The sequence below is a fragment of the Crocodylus siamensis genome, chromosome 1 (genome assembly GCF_052110815.1).
Source record: "Crocodylus siamensis isolate JL-2025a chromosome 1, ASM5211081v1, whole genome shotgun sequence".
Taxonomy (NCBI): domain Eukaryota; kingdom Metazoa; phylum Chordata; order Crocodylia; family Crocodylidae; genus Crocodylus; species Crocodylus siamensis.
This window is the reverse complement of record NC_143395.1, coordinates 414934555-414956959: the sequence shown is the minus strand read 5'-3', so window position 1 is coordinate 414956959 and position 22405 is coordinate 414934555. Positions and strand designations below refer to the sequence as shown.

Below are 22405 nucleotides of genomic sequence, written 5' to 3'. Positions count from 1 at the left end.
GTGGCTCTAACCAGCTGTCTACTGCTTTACTTGATAGGATTCTCCAAATACCGTGTTCAGTTCTTTTTAACCTCTTCCAGGATAACGAGATTACTTCCCAATTTATTTATTTTTTTAAAAGAATAACTAGAGCATTCCTGTTTTGTCCTGAAGTATATTGTTAAAATTACTCCTCTCCTTTATTTTTATGCCAAACAGTGTTTATTGTACTTTGTGTGTATAGTTTCTGAAATCACTACAAAGGTAAGACTTGGGACACAAGGCTCTAGAGTTGTCATCTGGCCCCCAAACATGACTGAAGTGCCTCAGATATTGGATCATATACTGCTGTATTTGAATTTTCTAGCACTCAGAGGGACTCTTCTTTCACAGAAAGTTGTGTGTATGTAAACAGAGGTCTGGTAAAGACTTTTTTAGTGTTTCATTCCCAGCTGTTGAGGTTGAAGAATAACTGACATGTGTTAAACTGCTTAAGAAAAGTCAATAAAGACATAACTTGGCACTGTACGCATGTATAGACAATAGGACCTTTCAGCAGACCAGCAGATAGAGGAACTGTTTCAGGAAATGTCACACTTGCTTTAAAATGCAGTAAATTGACCACCAAAACTTAAAGGGAAAGAATTTCATTTTTAAAATCTTTTTAAATGCTATTTTGGAGGTTGGAGTTGGGGATCATCAGTTCAGGTGGTCTTTACAAGCTCTCTTAGTACACCTGGAAGTTTTATTCAAATAGGTCCCTCTCTAGGTACAAGTGTAGAGGGTCTTCTCTGTGCAGAAGTGAGCCCATGTGGGTAAACCTCTACTTCTCAATCTGGAGTGCTGTCTCAGCCCCCTTTTCTCTGGAACAGCACCATCCCCTTGAGGGTCAGGCACGACGGGGAGCATGGGGTTGTCTGCGTTCCACCCCACCGATTTTGTTGACCAGACAGTTTTCTGTCAGGAGTAAATGCAATTCTTTAATGCTTTCCCCTTCATTTCTGCTTTGTGATTCTGCAAGAGAAGTACTGGTTAGAGCAGGGGTGGGCAAAATGTGGCTTGCGGGCCACCAGGCCATTCCATCTGGCCCACGGGGCCCCTAAAAAAAATTAGAAAATTAATATTAATTTGCCCCTGGCTGTCTGCCATGCGGCCCTCGGTGGCTTGCCAAAACTCAGTAAGTGGCCCTCTGCCCAAAATAATTGCCCGCCCCTGGGTTAGAGCTATCATGAAGAGAGCTCCGATATTCATCTGAGAGACGGGGTCCTTCCATGTGCCTCTTCATGAGTTGTGTGATTGGCAAGCAAAGTCCCCTGCCAACCCTCCCGAGCTCCTGTGCATGGAGAAGAGGCTTAATAGAGAATGACACGCGTTCCTCTCAGTTTTTCCTGCCGTTGCGTTGTTGCTTTCCTGTAGGCTTGGAGCTTGGGTGCTGGGGAGAGAGACCTGGTCCATACTAAGAAAAATGACTGAAATCAAAACTTCTCTGGAGATAGACTGCTATTTTGTTAAGCATTAGGGTAATCGCAATGAAAACCACATCTTACACTCCGGAGAACTAAGATGGAATTTGAAGCAGCTCAGTACTAGGTTTGTGAGCCTCTATCTGGGGAAACTGCTTTGCTGTTACATTCTCAATTTCAAAAGAATGCATTTAATTCTGGATGTTCGTAACAATTTCACTCTGCTTCTAGGTTCAAATGGGTTTCAGGCTCAGAACTTCTCCTTTCTTTCATTTGCAAAATCAAAGCCTTGGCTAAATTCATGGTGCAGCCCCCTTCTCTTTTTTTTTTGTCAGAGTTAATATTAGGAATCTTGCAAACTTCCAGTTAATATTTCAGCTCGCTTGAACTCCAATTATAATGCTCTTGCAGCCTTATAATTTTTCTCTTTCCCAGGACCTTGTCAGTAAGTATGCGGATTGTGATTACTAGCTTGTAGGGTTTTAATTGGGAAATGCAAACCTTTATCCAACTTAATAATAAAAGAAAATGTCAGTAATGATAAAGAAAAACTTTTTGTTCAGGAAAAATGTCCAGGTCTCGTAACAATTGGGCTTTGGAGTATCGGGAATGGGAGGAAAACTTGGTGTGTCTTTGTACTGTCTCTAAGTGCAACATAATGTATACCACTGCCAGTTTGAAATTCTTCCCTGCAGTGTAACGCGACTGGCTTATACCCCTTGGCTCGTTGGCAAAGTTTGCTGGTTGCCAACCAGTAGGAAGGCCTAGTATCTTTTTTCGTCCTTCACCTCATCCTTTTCTTTCTCCTATCGCAGGAAAAAATGCGTTCGTTCCTTAAAATTATGCCAAACAACTGTTCAGAAACCTATCTAGGATTTCTGGGTTTTTTTGTGTCATTCCTAAAATGTAAGACCATCATTGATGAAAGGAAAACCTCAGCAAACATTAGTGAATAGTCCCATTTGAAGTTTTCATAGATTTTATAGACATTAGGGCTGGAAAGGACCTTGGAAGATCATAGAGTCCAGCCCCCTGCCCAAAGGTCAGGAAGTCAGCTGGGGTCATAGGATCCCAGCACGGTAAGCATCCAAATTTCTCTTGAAGAGCCCTCCAGTGGTGTCTGTGGCTCGGAAGACAAGTGCTAGCACAGACTGTAGAAGTTGTGAAGTATAGCATTGTTCATATTTTTTCCCAATGAATTAAGGCTTTGTGGGTATCATTATTCTACTTAACTGTGCGTTCTTAACAGTCCCCACAACCTTAAATTTTTGGTATGGAAACTCGTTATGAAAGGTTAGTACATTGTGTATAATTAGATGTATTAAAATTCTACTTGATAAAAATGTAGTGATCCCAAGGGAAAATAATAAATGTCAGTGCATATAAGTTGCTTTTATGTACTTTGATTAATAATGTCATTTATTTAAATTGTGTAAAGATAGAAGAGAAGTTAAATTTGCACTTAAAGTGATTTTTTTCTAACTGGCATACAGAGAGTTTCTAAAATATATGCAGCATTACCTGTCTTCCTACTAATGCTATGTAAACCTGAGTGGAAAACTTAAGCTTGAGGCACAGTAATATTATAGTAAGTATAGAATGGATGGGCCTCACTTGTCTAGCTGTCTGCTTTTCCTAAAAGCACTTCCTCGCTTTTTTTTCCCATGCCGCTTCCTCTGTCTGGGAGAAATTCTGTGTTAAAATTCATCAAGCCAATAGGTTCATCTTTTTAAAATCCTTTCTTGAAACTGCCCCTAGCCAGGATGCCTGCAAATTACTTGGATCTTTCCTGGTTTTCTCTGATAAAATCACAATTTCTCTGATTAAAAACCCCAAAATCTGCAATTAAAATGAAACAGCACGCACGCACGCAATTGCAAAGCAGTTTAGAAGCCTACCAGTGCCTCAATCACTCATATTTTTATTTTTATAAATGAATATATCAATAAAGCATTGCCTCAATCACTATAATAAAATACATTCTAAATACCTATAAGTTTTTTAGTATTTGATTTTGGGTTTTTATCACGGAAAATCAGAGCTTTCCCCACCCCCTTAGCTCATGGTATGCAGGTCCAGGCCCCTTATTCCCAAGCCACAGTCCCCTGGCCCTGCTGATGCTTCTTGCCCCTCAACACTCCCCACACTGCTGGAAGGGACTTGGACCTGGATCTGCAGCCCCCTGCCCCTCCAGCAACACCCCAGTCCCATCTGCTGCCCATGGGAGGTGCTGCCGCAGCGTGGCAGAGTATGGAGCCTGGCTCCCTCTCCTCTGTGGGCAGCACGGCTGGAGTGGAGCCCATGGAAGGGTGGATGTGAGCTTGGGTGCAGGGATGTGGGTGGCTCCCCACCACTGTATGCACTTCCAAGGGGACCCGTGTCCCCCAGATCTCTGCACAGGGCAGGGGTGGGTGTGGGCTGCCCGCTGCAAGCTCAGGCTCCCTGCCCTGGTGCCCTCCCCTGGGGCCTCTGCAGTCCAGTGGGTGTGACCCAGTGTGGCAGGGCAGAGCAGGGCCATGTGGGGAAGCTCCTTGCTGCTGTGAGCTCCACGCTGCCCTGGCAGCGTGCTCCCTGCCTGCCCTGCAGCAATGAAGGGCACAACCTGCACCACTTCTGCCGCTGCTGTCAGGTGAGTAGGGGACGCCTAACCAGGGCAATGCAGGCTTGCAGCAGCGGGGAGCTTCCCCATCCTGCTCTGCTCTGCTCTGCTCTGCTGAGCTGGGTCCCACCTGCTGGGCTGTGGAGGCCTGGAGGAAGAAGAGCAGGGTAGGGAGCCCAAGCCTGCAGAGATTAGTGCACTTTCACCCCTTCCTTGCACACAGATCTGGGGGGTACATGTGCCCCCATTCCTCCCTGGGAGTGCAAACAGTGGTGGGGAGCCAGCCCCTCCCCTCTTGCCCCCCAGCTGAGTTGCCCTGTGGCCCTGTCCCACTCCCCACCAGGGCCCTCAGCCATGCAGCCCCCCTATCCCCACATGCCGCCTCAGCCCTAGCCCTAGCCCTGCCCAACTCACTCCCTCACTATGGGGGCTCAATCCCCTCCACCCCCTGGACCCTCACTTATCTACAAGAGGTGCTCTCCAGGCTGCCTGGCAGCCATGTGCTCGTGTACGTGCGCACGTGCACATCGCAGGCCCTGCCTGCCTGTCCTCCTCTGGCTCCCCGCAGCCCCTTGCAGGCTGGAACGCTGCCAGCCTGCAGGGAGCTCTTTGCAAAACTGCAAAATCCACGTGTTTCTCCATTAAAATGAGAAATCTGTAGTTTCTTGGGTAAAGGAGGAAATCCACTCTTTTTTTTTCTCTCCATTTTTTTTCCATGGAAAATGGAAAACCCAGATCCCTGGTCATTAGTAAGGCAAGTGAGAAGCTGTGACTTCTGCTTTTTGCTAACCGTGCCATTCAGCCCTCCCAGTACACTTTTGCCCCATTCGTCTGTTTTTAATCCCCCTTTGCCGTCTTACATGCAGATTGCAAACTCTGTGGTGGGGGGAACAGTCTCTTTCTTGTCCATATAGAACTTAACACTAAGGGGCCTAGATCCTGTTTTGAGGCCTTTGGGTAGGACTGTGGTGCTAATCTCACGTAAATGCTTTTCAAACTTTATTACAGGCTGTGGCTTCAGCTCAATATGTTATGTTCTTATGCGAGCACTGTCCGATGGAAGAACTGCGTATTGGCCAGGCCGTTGATGTGCGATTCAGCACATTTTAAAACCCTGAGCCGAAAAGTATTTTCTTTCCCCACAAGGGCTTTAAGGGCTGAGGAAGCATTCTTCATTATCCAAGCACCCAGTCCTGCTCAGAAATCCTCTTCTCCCCATTTACAGAAAATGATTTCTCAATGTAGTGCATTAATTGTTGATGTCTGGCAAACATGTTCAGTCATGGTGTAGTGCTACATTGCTCTTTCACCCTTTCAAATTTATGCTGCGTTCCTTCAGATGGGAGGCTTTAGGACTGAAGTTTAGAGTCACTCGTTGCCTAGCAAATGACACTTACTTGCTAAACCCCTTATTAATTTTGCAAAAAAATCTTGTGCAGTTCAAGTTGGAAGTCCAGCAGTATGATTGTGCAGACTATAACTTTAAAATAGCTGGTATAATGTGAAACTTAATTTAACAATATTCATCCTTTGCTGCGTAAGCCAGAGAGAGAGAGAATCCAATGTTCAAATGAAGCCAATTAGCTTTTCTTGCCTACTGATAGTCACAACAAGCAGTGCAACTTAAATGAAGTTTGAGAGTGAAAACTAGACTCCCAGGTTTTCTTCCCAATTGTTCTTTAGGCAACCTCTGTTGGTTTGGGTAAATCATTGACTTAACTCATTGCTGAATTTCCCTATCTACCGATTGGACTAAGTGCTAATTTAAGAGTGTTTTGATTTCAATTAATATTTGTAAAACAACCGTTATTTTGAGCTTGTGTCAAAATGGCAGGGCCATGCTTCAATAAATCAACAACTTCTTTCTTCCCTTTGGAAGGGTTTTTAAGGCATTAATATTGTTGCTGGTATAACACTTCTACTCTCTCTTGCCATACTCCCAAAATGTTTTGAGTTTAGTACATCATAAAGGTACAGACCATAGTACCGTTTCCAGACTGTAACTTCTACAATCCTGGATAAAACTGATCCAGATCAGCACAGGTGATGGGCATTTTTATCAGTTCTGTGCCAAGCTATAGACTCTAGTCAGGGCTCAGTAGCTCCTGTCTCCTATCAGTGTCTTGGCACAGCTGTTCCTTGCAGAATAGCATCCTACTTTGAACGAAGATCAGCTGACCACTGAAGGGATGGATGGCCCCGTTCCCAGTTGCTTGAGTCTAGCTATCTGGGAGCTGAAAGTTTCCCTTGCTTGTAGAAAGGGATGGACACCACAGATCTGGACAGACTGTGTGAAAGTCTTGTGTGCCATTAATTACCGAGAAGCAGCTCAGTTTCATCAGGTTTCCCAAGCCTACAAACCTTTTGGGAGGCTTTTCGTTCCATTCCCACAATCGGAAGGAGGTGCAGCAAAATGGCTAGAGCGTATATGATAGCCTGTTGGTTACTGAAGTAACAAGACTTGGTTACTGCATTTGAAATACAGATTTGCAGAACGTTGTTCTACTTCACACAGCCTGAAAGTGCCAATTCAGGGCATGGATGTTCGTAACAGTTGTACTGCTCTTAAATGTCACAGATTGGGAGCCGGTTCATAACTGTCACGGATCAGAGGTGTCCACAAGTGGTGTTCTAGCACTCCAGGAAGCATGATCACCTTTTAGGTGCTTGCACCCATACTTTTAGGACCCCAAAGGTGGGCGATCTTTGGCCAGGAGGGTGTTTTCATTTTTCTGCTTTTCCTTGGGTGTATCTACACACACGCTTTAATGCACAATAAGCTATTTTACTGCGTATTAAAGCATCACATAAAAACCTCTGACATTACGTTAATGCACAGTAAAATAGTCTACTGTGCATGAAGCATCATTAAAAAAGCATGCACTACTGTGTATTGGAATGGCTTAATGTACATTAATTTGGTACCTCACATTGAAGGTACTAAATTTAATGTGCATTAATGCAAATGTAGATGCACCCCTTCTCTTCTAAATATGAGTTCATTGAACTTCACTAGTCTTCTTGACCAAACTTTGCAATGTGCTTTCTGACTGGGAGGTATGGGGCACTCCTGGTTTCCAGAGTAGGGGGGAGCATCATGAGGGGCTGAGATTGAATAGGATGTGAGGGCACAGATGGCTGTTGAAAAGATAGCTTTTATTGAAGAAGTAGTGCAAGGGAGCTCAGTGACTTTTAAAAAAAAAATGCCAAGAAAAGGGAGAAAGGGCAGGAAGTAGAGTCTGACCCAGTACCCGTGTAGACAGTTGTGGAGGGGAAGTAATGCAGTGTAGGATGCTGGATACTTGAACCACTTCTGTGAAACACTGGGTTTCCAGACATAGCATTGACCCAGTTCACAAAGAGTGCTTGATATTCCAGTTTCCCCTTCAAACCATCCCAGGTGGCTTTAAGCCTGTTTAACAGGTCTGCATATCTGCCCACTTCAGGTTTAACCTTCATTTAAGCCATTCCAAATGTTAGGTGCATCAGTACCCTAAAGGGCAATTTAATGCCAAATTTCACATTTATATTTTATCCACTGACAAGTCCTTTGTTTAACCACAATTATTTGGGATGTTTGTTAAATGTAAGTAGAGAAAGGCGCATATGCAAAGTGGTGGATTTCTTTGGGTGCTTTACCAGCTGCAAGTCCAAGGCCTTCACCAAGCAATAAAATTGGCAAATGAAGCAAGAGAAGCCAGCCTGTGACTTAGCTCACCCGAAAACAACAGAACAGTGTGGAGCATGGTGGGTAGTGCATACCATATCCCAAGCCTTGCTTTCTTCAATGCTACTTTGCAAATGTAGAACTAACCACATAAAGGAAATTGCCTTACATGTTAAATGAGATCTGCTTGAGTGGATAGTGTCACTTAAGTTTCTCCATAGGCTTTTGAACTTCTGACCCTCTTTTCAATTCCTGATGCACTGATTATTATAATGTTAGAAGTTCATGATGAATGAAGTCATAGGAAGTGAATGTGCCCCCGTCTTGAAATCCAATAAACATCACTTAGTGATCCTGAGGAGTTTAAGTAGTACTAAGGCATAAACTTCTGCATTTCAGGTTATAATGTAGCAAGACTACAGTGCAGCAATAAAACTTTCAGTTTGAAAAGTCTCAGTGCTTGATTTGACTCTGTGTTTTTTTCAGGCTAGTGCAGTTACTATCTTCTAAATTGCTTTTTTAATTTTAAACTGTGTAAAAGAGTCATGGAGTATGAGAGACACCTTTATGGGTCCCCTGCTCATCTACTTCATTGCTTCTTTTTTTTTCTCTTTCTTTTTTTTTCAATAAGAAATCACTCTCCTCCAGGCTTTATAGCAATACTGCACTTACGTAAGTGGTCCTTTCCCCAGTCTGTCTTTCACAATGGTTTTCTATATCCTTATTAGGACACCAAACCCAGTTTGTGAAAGCTAATGTATACTGCCCCTCTGGAGGGGTATTGTGTTTACTGTCATGGAAAGCTTCATCCGTATGTGGCTCTAGAAGGAAACGCACATTTTGGCTGATCTAAATGTTTTAAGTTTACAGTGTGTTCTGCATGCATGCTAACATGTACGCATACTCATATTTCCTATATCATTATTTTCTTAAGTTAGTTCTAGTGGGAAATCTCCACTAAACACAATTACTGTGAAAGCAAAGTCCAGTATTAAATATCAGGTTTTCTCAAACTTCAATTTTAAATGAGTTATAGAACAAAATTTCCACTAATGTCTGGGTGACTACTGCAGACTGCCAAATTCTACAAATTGGAAAGTAAGCAAGCAAGTAATCACAATTATTCTTTTGTTTTAATCAATTGACATGCATAACAGACCGGTAAAGTGCTGGAGTTATTTTTATGACATACGAAGAGGTAAGAGACCTCTACAAAGGTTTAGTGTTAAAGCTTTGTTGAAAGGCTGGGAATTTACCATATTTTGTAGATTAACAGATTAACTCAATTTGGTTTTGATGCCAAATGTATTGGGAAGTTAAGGCTGAACTTTCCTCTCTTTACTGTAAGTGTCCCCAAAGTATGTATTTTTATCTTGGCCACAAGTGAACAGTAAAATTGGTGTCAAGGGTCAAAAGGATACAATCAAAAACAGATTTTAAAAGGATGCTGGTCATGCAAATTGCAGCCATACAAATTTTACTTTGCTATTTTTGTACAACTAAAGCGTACGTTGAAGATGCGTACGCAATTTTCAAGCAATCCAAAGACAGTCAACTTACAGGAGGCTCTTCCTTACTAGTAAAAATCAGATTGGGAGAAGGAATTGTTTGGGAGTGTATAGGCAGAAGTCAACTGGTGTGAAAGTGCCATGAATTGATAGTGTTTGTGATCTTGAAGCAAAGATTCAGCCAAAAAAATGGACTTACGTGGCCTTTGAACAAACTCAGAACTGGTAGGCGGGATCCCATAGGATGCAAATAGAAGGGGGAAAAGGACTCCAAAAAGGTTTGATTTGTAGCTCAGGCAAGTTTAAGGGCACAAAAACATGCTATCCTGATGTGAAAAAAGGGTAGGAAGCCTGTAGTAAGAGACAGGCTCAGCTAAACCATGAGCTCTTAAAGTGACTTAAAAAAGGACCTAAAAGAAGTTTGGCCATATTACCAAGGATATACATAAGTGTGTTGCTTGGCCATGTTGGAGATAAGACCAGAAAGCCCAAGGCACAAAGTGAGAAAGCTAGTAAGTAGCCAAAAAGTTGACTTCCTTCCTCTCCCCCCGCCCAAAACCCATTCTGTAAAAATGCAAGAGGAAGATTGAGTAAAGTAGGTCCTTTACTGAATGCAGAGGGGAGGTTACTAATGGATCTTATGGGAAAGGGTGGAGTATTTAATGACTTTTTATACAGAGGTTGTATTGATAAGGACAAATGATTAATGTCAGGCACAATTATTATTACAAGAGAGGGATTAGGTACTCGATGTGTAGAGTATGGAAAGAAAGAGGTTAGAGCCTGCTTAGGTAAGGCAAATATTTTTATATCAGCAGGGCCTGATGAGGTTCATTCATGAATACTCAAGGAGTCGACAGAGGCAATTGCAAAACCATTGGCACTTATTGTTGTGTATTCATAATAGAAGTCAGGGGAGGTCCCAGCAGTCTAGAAAATGTTAAATGTAATGCCTGTCTTTAATAAAGCGGGGGGGGAAGGAGGCCCAGGGAAGTAGATTGACCAGCCTAACTCTGAAGGAAGTCTCTTTTGTCTGAAATCTTATCCAACATCTCTGCCAACCATACAGCTGATATAACAAAATATCACAAAAAAACCCTTGCCTCCCATACATTTCCTGGACCATCATGGCCATAACAGTACAACAGCAGGCGAACGTTGATATTTAGAAAGATAGTGGAACATGTCATCGATCCAGTCAGTTTGTTAGCACCTAAAGGACAGCAGGGTGATCAAGTAACAATAAGCATGGATTTATCGGAAGCAAATCATGTGTTAATTTGTGGCGTTTGCCGTGTTCGTGATTAGCCCTTCACCGTCCTGATAAGGGTTATGTTAGGCACTTGTTCAAGTGTGGTGACGGGTCACATTGTTCAGGCACAGTCTGAACGCATTGACGGGCCAACTTGAGGAACTGTACGCTGTTGTTGCCATGTTGGACATTGTTCCGCGAACATTAATCTCCACAATCTGTCAGTTAGGTACCTGTTTTAACTGTGAATTTAGTGCTCGCAAAAGAATGGAAGGTCTAATGTATTTTTCTTTTTTCTCCTTGTCTAGATAACTGATGTGATAAGGACAGACCTTGATATGGCTGTTTCAGCTTTTTTCTAAAACCGCAGCAGGCCGGTTGTAATAGAGGACCCAAATCCTGTTCCTTGGGTATAGCAGAGGGGACTGGAGCCGGGGGGATGCAGCAGGCTAAGCTGCCCTTGTTGGGTTGCAGGCTGGCCCTTAATGAAAAGGAAAGAACCCCTGTGTGGAGCTGGGGAAGGCACATGACAAATGTGGTACAGCTTGAAGGTGTATAAGCCCAGGGCCTAATCCAGGGCAGGCAGTCTGACCCTGTGTGCTGCAGGGAGAGCAGCTTCTGAGCAAGATGCCTGCAGCAGACAGATGGGCAGGCCCCTGAGCTGCTCCCTGGGAGCTGATGGCCTGTAGTGAGGCAACAAGACAGAGCTTGGGTAGGTTTTTAGCTGTGAAGCAGAAGCTTGCATTGGTTGTTGAATACCAGAAGACTGGGTGCAGCTGATGGGGTGGATTGGAGGCCACAGGTATGCTGCAGGAGCACCCACCATAGAGCCCTTCCAGGATCAGAGATGCCAGGAGGCCTGGGACGAAGTGCAAGATAGGGATGAAGGACCCAACGAGACGGGGGGGCCAAGGTTGAGAGCTGAGCCTGAGCAGTGGGCCAGGGCTAGAAGCCAGATAAAGTGGGGCTAAAGCCAAGAGGGCTGAGGTCTCTACAGAAAGACTGAACTGTGCACAGACTAACCTCTGCAAGGCATGGGCATGGCTGCTAGGGCAGGAGGAGGCCATGAATTTAGCCCTTAAGGCAGTTTGGGCCAGTGGGGTTAGGTCAAGAGACTGTGGGCCACCAGGAGAATATCTAAACCCCAAATTCAGATGGGCCAAGTGGTGCCCAAGAGAAGGACAGAGCAGAGACCAAGAGCACCATGGGCTTACCCACCTCTGAGGGCAGCCTCCCTTCATTGCCTTTTAACAGGAGCCAGGCAGGATCAAAGCAGCCACAGGGCATCATGGGGCATCATAGCGGCCCTTGAGTGCCATCTTGTTACAGGGTTGGAAAGAGGTCTAGCGCATTGATGCACTATAGTTATTATCTCCACCTTTCCTCTCTCGTTTCACTTTCTGAAAACTACAGAAATCCTTCCATGCAAAACATCCACTTCTAACTCAGCTGCTTTGATTTATAAAATGGCATGGTGTAACTTTTTCTCAACTCTCTCCAAATTAATTTTGGAGTCCATTAATACAGGTCAACGTTGCAATCGTGTTACAGGTTAGTAACTTTTTAGTAAACTTACATTTCAGAGCTAAGACAGATTTAAATATAGGTAGGAAACCTTCTAGTGTGCAAATAATCTGAAGTTCTTGTATTTCCCCCAAAAGGTATAAACACACAACTGTTTATGTAGCAACAGGCATTATTTAATTGATTCCCTAAGATTGTTTATATAGCAGCAGGCATTACAAGATTTTCTCTTTTCATTACTGCAGTGTTGAGTCATTTGAATCCTAGCCATTGCTCCTTCATAGTAGGAAAATGCATCCAGGATCTTGTAAAACAATTAACTATGTCATTTTATTAAAAATTACTTTTTATATTTTTTGCATCCTGGAATTTAACCTCCTCTGAAACCCTTACGTAGATAGTTGGCTTTTAACCAGTTCAAAGACACATTTTTCTGCTTCTGTTTCTCAAGTTTGTGTACTCAAAGTTGTGGGTCATATGTTTATTCTTCAAATTGGTATGTACCAACAAGGTCATCAGTTATTTTTCCTTGATTTAGAGTTGCTATATTGCTCTGCGGTTGAAATTAGTGTTTTTAACGTCTATTAATATTGGTATGCCCAATGGCTACGATACAGTCACTGTATATGCTACGTATGTTATACAGTTCATTTTGTTTGTTAGTTTGTTTTGCACAAGGAGACTTGTGCTGCTTCTACTATTTTAAAAATACCAAGCCAGCTGAGAGACTAGCGAAAATGCAAATGTGCTATGAGTTTTTGGTCTAGACTGGCATTATGCTCAACAAAACGGGTTGGAGACGGATGGCAATGCGAATTTGGTTGTCTTATCTGTGTTGGAAGAATGCCCCTGCATTTTTAAGAATAAGGAAACCACAATTTATCAATGGCAGAAGAAAGGAAACAAATGAAATTCCTTAAGAGACAAATTTAGAAAGGGAGCATCCTGAATTGTCAGCTAAAGATATACTAATCGAGCCACTATGCACATCTTGGTTCAACATTGGCATTTAGTGCCAGGTGCAATTAACCATTGAATGTTTATCACTTGAAATTTTTTGTATATTGAAATGGAGTGGCTTTCTTTGCAATTAAATTGTCATTCGTTCTGTGTATCCCCTTCTGAAAAGCTGTAGTCGTCTTTTGCAACACAAGCCATTATTTCAGTTGCTTACACAACCTAGTATTTCCCTGGAGTACAGTTCAAAAGTCACGAGTGCTCCACACAGCAACAGAAATGTTATGACTAGCAACTCACCACTTTGCATTTCCATCTTGGAAGATGATGCAAAATAGAAACTAATGCAGAAGAGCAACTAATAAGTAGCAGATGGAAGCGTGTGTTTACAAAAACACAAGCCTGCAAAGAGCTGTCAACTGTTATCCTGTCTTGCCGTCCTGTTTTGATGTAGCACTTACCTAATGGCAATTATAAAGATTATCAGCCTTTAATAAATGCCCTTTTTATTTGTCTGGCTCGATGTAATTATATTAAATGGAATGATGCATTCCTGGCCATCAAGGCTAATTAACATCATACAGATTATTAAATTCCAGTAGTGGTTGCAATGCAGGTTTGACCATTGCCATTCCATAGACTAGAAAGGCAGGCCTTAATTGGGAGACTGTTAATAATCAGTCTTTCATTTATAAGCAATGTGAAGTTAGTAGCAGGAGGGAGAAATCTGCCATGGTTCAAATTATATGCTTTAAAAATGAAGGCATGTTAAATGCAGGGTAGAAATATACCACATTTCTTGGTAGCAGTGTGTAATTCCTTTTGCATTTTCTTGTTGGTGATGTTCATGATTGAGTTGCCTTCATTCTGGGGAAAGCCCAAACTACTCTTTACCAGGAGTGATACTGGTGTGTTTTCTGTTATTCCCACATCTGCCCTGTAGCTGGAGACTCGGCGTCAGCTACAATGGAGACAGCTGTTATACCGACACTTTTCAGATTTAACTTTTGCATGTTCACCTGGAATGGTTAACAAAGTCCTCCTTTCTTTTCCCTCATCCTGATTCCAGTGCGTGTGACCAGAGTACCAGAACAGCACAGACTGTTAGAGGTTGGTTTCCTTAAACCATCTAGTTTCTCAATGCTCTTAGTTTTCAGGTCACAACGGGCCCTTTAGTTCGATGCTACAAATCCTAGTAATTTAAAGCAAAATTATACCTTGCAGTCTAGAGATGGAAGTTCCTGAAGGCAAGCGTGTTACAGATTGAGGCGAGTTTGGTCCCCGTTTTATCAGGGTGCTTTGCGATTCAGGGCAGTTAGCTTTTCAGCTGATGTAGCTTCTACTTTGTGTTAATGAACTAAGCCTTTATTATGGGGCTATGCTGACATGGAGCCTCTGTTGCTATTGCGGTAGTGGAAGTAAAGCCTCGTTTAAATTAAACAAAACAAAACCTTGCAAAGAGAACCGGCCAGATAATAAACCTTATTGTCTTTCTGCAGAGACCTTGGAGCAGGAGTTGCGGGAGGTCCGTGTGGTGCTAATGCTGAAAAGTGTATGGCTTTCAAAGGCAGTTAAGGCCCTGACTCCTATTAACTTTCTGTGGGATTTGAGCACCTAATTGACTCTTGTGCCTTTGAAAACCTCCACCCCCAGCTCCTAACTATTCCAGTTTCAGCATTATTTCATGGCTGACTACCAGCAGAAACACTCGGCTGACGTGTTTCTTCATCATTACTGGATGTAGTAACGGAGGTAGAGAATGGAAAACAATTGGGTGCCTGTTTGCCGTCATTGCCGTTAACAGATCAAAGAGTGCTAAGAGCTGTAATGCTGTGTACACGCCAGCCAACTACCTTTCGTTGTGCGCCTAGGCCAGTGTTTTTCTGACCAGTAGGAAGTGTTGACTTTGCTTGCAGTGACACCGGATGGGCTTTTTGTGCTTTTTAAAAGTAAAGAAAAAGATTAATCGGTGTGTTCTTCTAAGAGTACGACTGAGAACACGTGTAGTGTCAGTCCTCAGCAATCCCCCGCAGTCGAGGATGATCGTCTTCCGTGATTGCCTTATTTGTGGGTCCGAAGGTGGCTGGCGAGGCCAATCTGGGATCGACAGGTTCTAGTACAATGTAGGCGCATGTTTCCACGCAGGGTGGGTGGCCGTGGAAGTGTGTTGCAACAAGGAAGAGTATTATCCAGTTATTCAATGAACAAGCTCATGTTCGCAGGTAAAGGCAGAGCAGCCAGTTCCCAAATGAGGAGGATGTCCTCAAAAGCATCAGAAAAGCAATAAATTCTGCGGGGGGAGGGAGAGATGTGTGCGTCCATCCCTGCCCCTTTCCTGAGAACTCAGTGCTTCTTGTGCTGATTTTGTACCTAAAATGCCTAAGGTAATTTCCTCAAATTTCTGCTTTTTTTTTTTTTTTCCTCAGGATTTTTCTTGTCATGAGCCTCAAACATGGCACCTGCTGCTAAAAACAACGGGGGCAAATCCAGATTTTTTTTTTTTTTTTAAAGCAGGAGAGGGGCAGAGGAGGAACACCCTTTTGCAAACCTTGAAGGTTGTTCTGAATCTTTTCACACTAACCAATAACTGCTTGTGTCTGCATTTCAAGCGGTGCTATAGCTATATTAATGAACGTGAAGCAAAAAGTAAAATCAAAATACGAGTAACTCTCCCTATCCTTAAGTGTGAAATGCAGAAAGGAAATTAGCATAGCAAAAAGAGCTAGGATTATTGTGTTTGTTTGTTCTAATCCAAGTATTGCCATAAGTAGTTTTAAACCTTGTAAAAAATACAAGCTTTTAAAACTTCACAGTTCTTCAAATTTAACACTGTTCATAGCTGGCTCCTCTCCTCTCCTGCAGCACATTATGTAGCTGTATTCTTAATCCATTAAAGGGAAGGTTTCCAGGGAGGGTTTTGTTAGTGACTTGGCTGGGAGGCAGGTTCATGTCCTCGATCAGACTTTGGTTATCTCTTGATTGCTCCTCTCCATGCGTGCTACACATTTTTGTTCATGCTAACCTAGGGGGAAAGAAAGTTGCTGCACACAAGCCGAATATTAGCAGGGAAAGTGCAATTTAATGATTTATTATTGGTATATCGGCAGTCGCACACTAGCCATCCAAAAGGCCCTTATCTACTGAGGATACATGTTTAAGCTGAGGATACATGTTTTATCCTTAGCATAACTACCTTCGCTTCTGAGGATACATGTTTTATCCTCATTAAATTTGAGATTAAATGTATTTTGGGACTGCTTGCGGATGTTAAAACAAAACCAAAAACCAGGAAAAAAAAGCAGTATACCTGAAGAAATAATGCAATCCTACAACCTGGCTCTGCAGCATCTATAAAGATGGGGCACTTCAGCAGGGCTTTATGGCGCTTTTAGCCAAAGTTGATTCAAACAGCTATTAGATAAAAATGCCAAAAAACCCCACCAAAGTGCCCAGTCTTTTACAGACATTGGGTGAGCCAGGTTGACGTAATGTGCTGCCTCCTCTGGGCACGTGCAGGGCTTGGCAAGGGAATGTGCCACGTTTAAAGTAAAGCACAGGGTGTTTTGGGTTTTTACTTTTACTTTTTTTATTTTTAAACATATGGAAGCACCCTGTGCGCTGAAATGAAAACAGGCACATTTTCCTGTAGATAATTGGGGTGGTGGGGTTATAATACTCAACTAGAACAAACGTTAGCTTGCATCCAACATCAAATTATCATTTTGAATGGCAGCAGCAGGACTAGTTGCTTAACCACTCTAGCTGAAGGGGAGAGAGTTCAATGCTGTTGTCACAAAGTGAAAGCCTTTCTTCCTACTAATCCCCAACGTTACCTGTAGTATGTGTTTTATGTTTAATTGTAATGGTTAGCTGCTTTTTTGTAGACCAGCACCAAAATATTTATATAGCATTTTAGAAATGATACAGACTGTCTCCAGGCTGATAAGTAATTTTGATAGTGGTAATCAGACTTAATTCACATTTGTCAGGAGGAGGTGGGAAATGGACTGGGAAATTCTGAATTTGGCCTTTCTGGTGGGATTACCTTAGTGACCCCATTCAGTCTCATCTCCATCATTGCATACATGAGTTGTTATAGACATATTTAACTACTCTGGCATCATAACAGCAGAACTGATAGCTGGTATCACAGTAAAACGTCCTAGGTAGGAACAGTTATCTCCAAGGAAAAGTCTTAGCAAGTCGCTTCATCTGGACTTTTCAGGTCTTTTGTGTGACTTTTGTGTTGTTTGAGCCACGTTCTCTGTATTCAAAAAGCAGCAGAACAAGCACTCAAAGTTGTATTTTTATTTCCTGTGCATATTGCCTAACAGTAGAGAATATAATCAATGATTCTGGCTTACGTGGCAGGCTTCTGTCTCGTTTCAGGCCATGCACCGTAGACCTCTCCTGTCTTTTGCAAGCTTAGTTCAAGCAGCGCGTCTCTGCTTGAGCTCAAAGCTGTGCGTGTATCCTTTTTTTAGCCCATTTTGAATTTTGGTTTTAAAAAGGAATCTTGTGTCTGGAACTATTGTTATAGGGTGCAAATGTTAGTCTATAAATTAATTGCCGCAGGACCGGCAGACACGGGGAGAATATGATTCTGGTAGCTGCTTTATTGTAAAAGCATCCATGCAGTCGCTGCCTAACTCTTTGCCTGCTCAGCGAAAGCTGTTCTGCAGGCAGTACCTCCTTTTGTGTTCCAAGCTAAAGCTTCTGCTTTTGTTTTCATGTGATGTTAACCATAAATATCCGAACAATACAGGTTTCTATTCATTTACAACTCCTGTAGAAGTAGTGGAATTTGATCAGAGTTCTGGTACTGCTCTGCATTGCCAACATGACAGTATGGAGTTCACATTTTAGCATATCTGTTTAAACGACTAAACTTTTAAACAGAGCTCAGCATGAAAGCTGCTGTTCAGTGGCATTTGTGAACTTCCTTGGTAATAGAAAACTGATTGACTAGAAACAAGGCTCTTGTTCATATTTAATACTGCATAGTCTTCCCCCTCCTCCCCATCTATAGCCCTCTGATCCTGGCTGTGTTTGAAATGGGTGCATGACTGCCTTAAAGGGAAAAATCCTTTAATCCTGTCCTTTTCATGCCGTGAAACCTTAGAATTTTAAAAGAAACTATTAAAAAAAAAATAGCTATTGCAGAGGTTTGGCTGTGGTGGGAAGACCCAACTGCAATGTCTTTGATTTTTATTGTAAATTTCTCTTTTTCTTTTGCTCTAGGCTAGTTCTTTGCTTAACCAAATCCAGTGTAATCCCATCAGGAGAGCTTGGTTGATCATGCAGTAATTTACATTGTATGGTTGTCCTAATCCAAGTTCTGTCACTGTATCAGAAAATATGCATTGCAGCCCACCATGCCACATAGTTTTGTTCATATGGAAATAATAAAGTGTGTAAAAGTGGCCTCCTGTTGCACAATCCAGTGCTGAGAATTATTTTTCCTAAGCAGTTTTTTTTTTTTCCTTTGAAAACCTAGAAGTAACTCCCAGGGCTTTCTTCCCTGAAAAATTTAAAGTTTACACTGTTTTAAAACAATGGATTAGGAGAAAAATAAATTCTGATATCCATAAAGTGCTCAATTTCTATTGTGTCCAGTGAATGATGCTAATTTCCAGGCAAGCTCTACCAGTTACGTAGATGTATAATCCTGAAGAGCTAAGGAGTTGTTCTGACTGCGGCTAAATGGGTCAGTACATTGTGCCAGGTGCTAAGCAGTTATTTCTCAGAAATGGCAGTGATTTCCTCTCTGTGACTTTGAACTATACTAATGGCAGTATTCATTTATCACACTCAGCCTAGCTTATTCCAGTAGGCTGTGTGTTAAGCGATGTCTTTCATACTGTGAACAAAGGCTGGAGGATATATTTGACTCCAAGACCTTCCTGGAAGTTTATAATGCAGAATAAAATAATGGGCATGGATTTCTAGTAAATTGATGAAATAGAGTTGTTTCTTATGTTTTTTTAGTAAACATAAATACTTAAACTAGGCAGAATGTGACAAGGGCTGCAACGGGCATGTGTGTTATGACCAGGGATCCTGGTTTTCTATGATTTAAAAAAACCAAAATCACAAATACTACTCTAATTAAACCCCCAAAATCTGCATTTTTCCATGATTAAAATGAAACACCACTCATATATGTATGGGTGTGTATATGTACATGTGTGTATGTGTACATGTATGTATATGTACGTGTGTGTGTATAGTATCAGTTGAGCACAATGTTTTATTGATATATTTACAATTTTAATGCAGTTTGGAAGCCTACCAGTGCTTCAATCACTATAATAAAATAAATTCTAAATGCCTATAAATTTGAGGGTTTTTATCATGGACACTCAGAGCCCCTCCACCCCCTGCGCTCACCAGGACTTAGATCCAGCCTTGGCTGTGTGCCCCACTCCTTCTCCCCCCACTGGTTTGTGGCCCTGAGCATCCCTGATATACTGGTACTCTGGCCATGGACTGAGCTTCCCCACCGCACTGTCCTGCCACGCCAGGCCTCACCTAGGGGGGAGGGCAGCAGGGTGGGGGAGCCTGCCCCTGCCCCACGCACATATCTGGAGGGGGGTATGGCTTTTCATTTCCCCCTGGGAGTGCATGCAGCAGTAGGAAGCCCCTCCTTCCCCGCCCCCCGGCTGCCCTCTGGACAAGCCACCCGTGCCTCCATCCCACTTCCCACCTGGGCTCTGCAGCCGCACATGGTCCTGGGCCCCAGGCCCCCTGCACTGCCCCAGCTGGGCAGCAGCAGCCCCAGCCATGCCCAACTCCTGCCCTCACCATGGGGGCCTCAATTCCCCCCCCCCTTCCCCCTCCAGACTCACGCAGTCATAGCGTTAACAACTGATTATGCTGCTGATTTACCACTGCTGAATGGTAGTTCTACATATACACATTTTCTAATTAAACTACTTAAACTTTTCAGTAACTACCTTTTCATAATTCCAAGCATACTTCTCCTAAGAGGTACTACATTTCCAGAAGATAAGTTAGACACTGGCACTGAGGCAACTACATTAGGTCTGTGCCTCAGCAGATTATTATTCTCAGAGATGGGAGGATTGAAAAATATCACTTCTTTTAAGAAAGCTCATTCACTGAACGTTGGGCCTCCTTCATCAGCAAGTATTTGCATGCACTTTTGAATTAGTATGCTAATCAGGGGATTCAGGTGAGTTAATGTAATAACGTTCCCCACACACACACGAACTATAATAACTACTTTGTTTATAATGCATCTCTATTTGCTGTGCCAAATATGTCAAAACTAGTAGGTAGCTAAGGATACAATAGAAGTCAGACTTTTTTTTTTTTTTAAATAAATAAGTTGCTACAGTCAAAATTATAAATGTTACATGGAGGAATTAATATGTAAAAGTTCATTATCAGTGTTGGATATTATGAGGATAATTCCTAATCCACCATCCCAAAAACATACCTCTTAGTTTAGCATATGGATCAGGGTAATATTTTCATAAGAACAGACAGTGCTTGGATACCCATGTGTAAACAATTTTTGCTGTTTTTGAGCCAATGAGTGGTGGAATGCAGCACTGAAATATAAGCCCCCCATGTTTTATCAACCCACTTTATAGGGAGAGCACATTCCTATAGTGTGCAGGAAACAAAGCAGTTATACTATAACAAGGATTAATGATCAGGTTGACTGATTATTTTATCATTGTCCTCAGGGCTTTTGCTAATCCATTATTATGGAACTTTGCATTTAAAATGTTCCTAAAGGATAGCAAACTTATGACTTCTTTTTCCTCCTCCCCCCGGCCCCCAGTTTGAATTAATTGGCTATCCTTTAACTCTTATTCTGAAAGCTAGTGAATAACCTGTGCATCCTCTACACCCAGTTTTGAAATATAGCATAGAACTTGGAAAGCCCTACTAATTCTAATAATTCTGTCTTTGTAGCTTAGGTATCAACATGGACTGGGTACTCCAGATCTCAGGCAAACTCTTCCTAACCTGAAAAACTTCATGGAGCATGGGCTAATGGTCAGATGGTAAGTGCCTCTTTTATAGGTTAGAAACTACAGCAAATTTTAGTTTATCCAGATTTTTTTTTTTTAGTGGCATGTGCTCTGCAGCTCCCTTTCACAATGAAAGTTCTTAAATGTTGTCAGCATGGAGTACATCATAGCAAACTCTCCTTTCCTCCTACGGGTAATGGCATTATATGCCAGCGAATGTTAAGCAAGATATGCCAGAGGTGGGGAAAACATTTCAAGATAAGGTTTAGGCCCGAAAACTCTGGACCAGCCAGGGAAGTTCAATCATTCCATTTTCTTTGTATTTAGGGACACTAAAAGAAGTACTTTCCAGTAGTAAGGTAACTTGCAGGGAGTGAGATGATCTTCATTCAGGAAGCCAATGCCTGCAGTAGCACAGGTCTTTGGATTGGTCACCACCTTCAATTAAATAATACAGCACCATTAGAAGCCAGTGGAGACTTGGCGAATTAAGATCAGCACAGTTCATAGTATTAAATGGGCAACCATATTGTGCAATACCTGAACCTGAGTTGCCTTCAAGGATAGTGTTAGGGGTGTGCAAAATGGGCCATATTCAATTCAGATTTGGCCTGAATCAAGGACTGTGATTTGATTTGCTGATTCAGAGCACTGTCCTGATTTTTTTGATTTGGCCGAATCTGAATCTGAAGATTCGATGTTGATTTGTAGAAAAAGCAATTCAGCCATAGACACAGCTTTAAATGTTTTTTCTACATACCTCGAGGTACCGGGTGCAGCTTGTGAACACTGTGATGCTGGGGCGGAGGGAGCATCCCACAGGAGTGTGCCCCCCCCACATGCCTGCCCAGCTCGGCAGTCAGCTGCAGGAGGGCTGCAGGTGTCCCCCCAGACCCAGGAGGCACCAGTCACCAAGCCAGAGGGTGTGAGGGTCCCCCATGCACTCCCCAGTGGACCGGAAGTGCTTCTAGTCCACTGCCAAGCATGCTAGGACTCCCCGACTGTGAGACGCTTTAGCTGCCCCAGCATCTCAGTATTTGTGAGCTGTCTGGTACTTTGAGGTATGTAGAAAAAATATTTAAACCTGTGTCTACGTCCAAATCATCAAATCTCTGAATGGATTCAGAGAGGTTAAAGGGTCTCCTGATTCGATCGGGCCAAATCTATGCCAAACTGAATCAACAACCAAAGCTTTGCACAGCCCAGCATAATATCCTATCTGTCATCTCAAACAAACCCATTACTGTAGTGCAGCGGCTGGACCCGATGACCTCACAAGGTCCCTTTCAGCCCTAAAATTCTGTGAATCTATGCATTGCAAACTCATGAATAAATGGCGATCGTAGAACTGCCTTGAAACCCTCTAGATAACTCTCTTTCCAGCCATGGTCTCAACTTCTAAGTGCATTAGGTTTTTTCAATGCCCCTAGGTTAGCTTGGCACTGGAAAA

At 42.6% G+C, this 22405-nt stretch overlaps 1 protein-coding gene across 3 annotated transcripts in view; it reads left to right on the top strand.

The window, feature by feature from the left end:
• Window positions 1-22405, top strand: part of UVRAG (UV radiation resistance associated) — a 145568-nt gene that overhangs the window by 102522 nt on the left and 20641 nt on the right. For all 3 annotated transcript variants that reach the window (XM_090030753.1, XM_090030751.1, XM_090030752.1), the window contains one exon: window positions 20897-20988. In XM_090030753.1, coding sequence (XP_089886879.1) covers window positions 20897-20988 — 92 coding nt within the window. The remainder of the gene's footprint in view (window positions 1-20896; window positions 20989-22405) is intronic.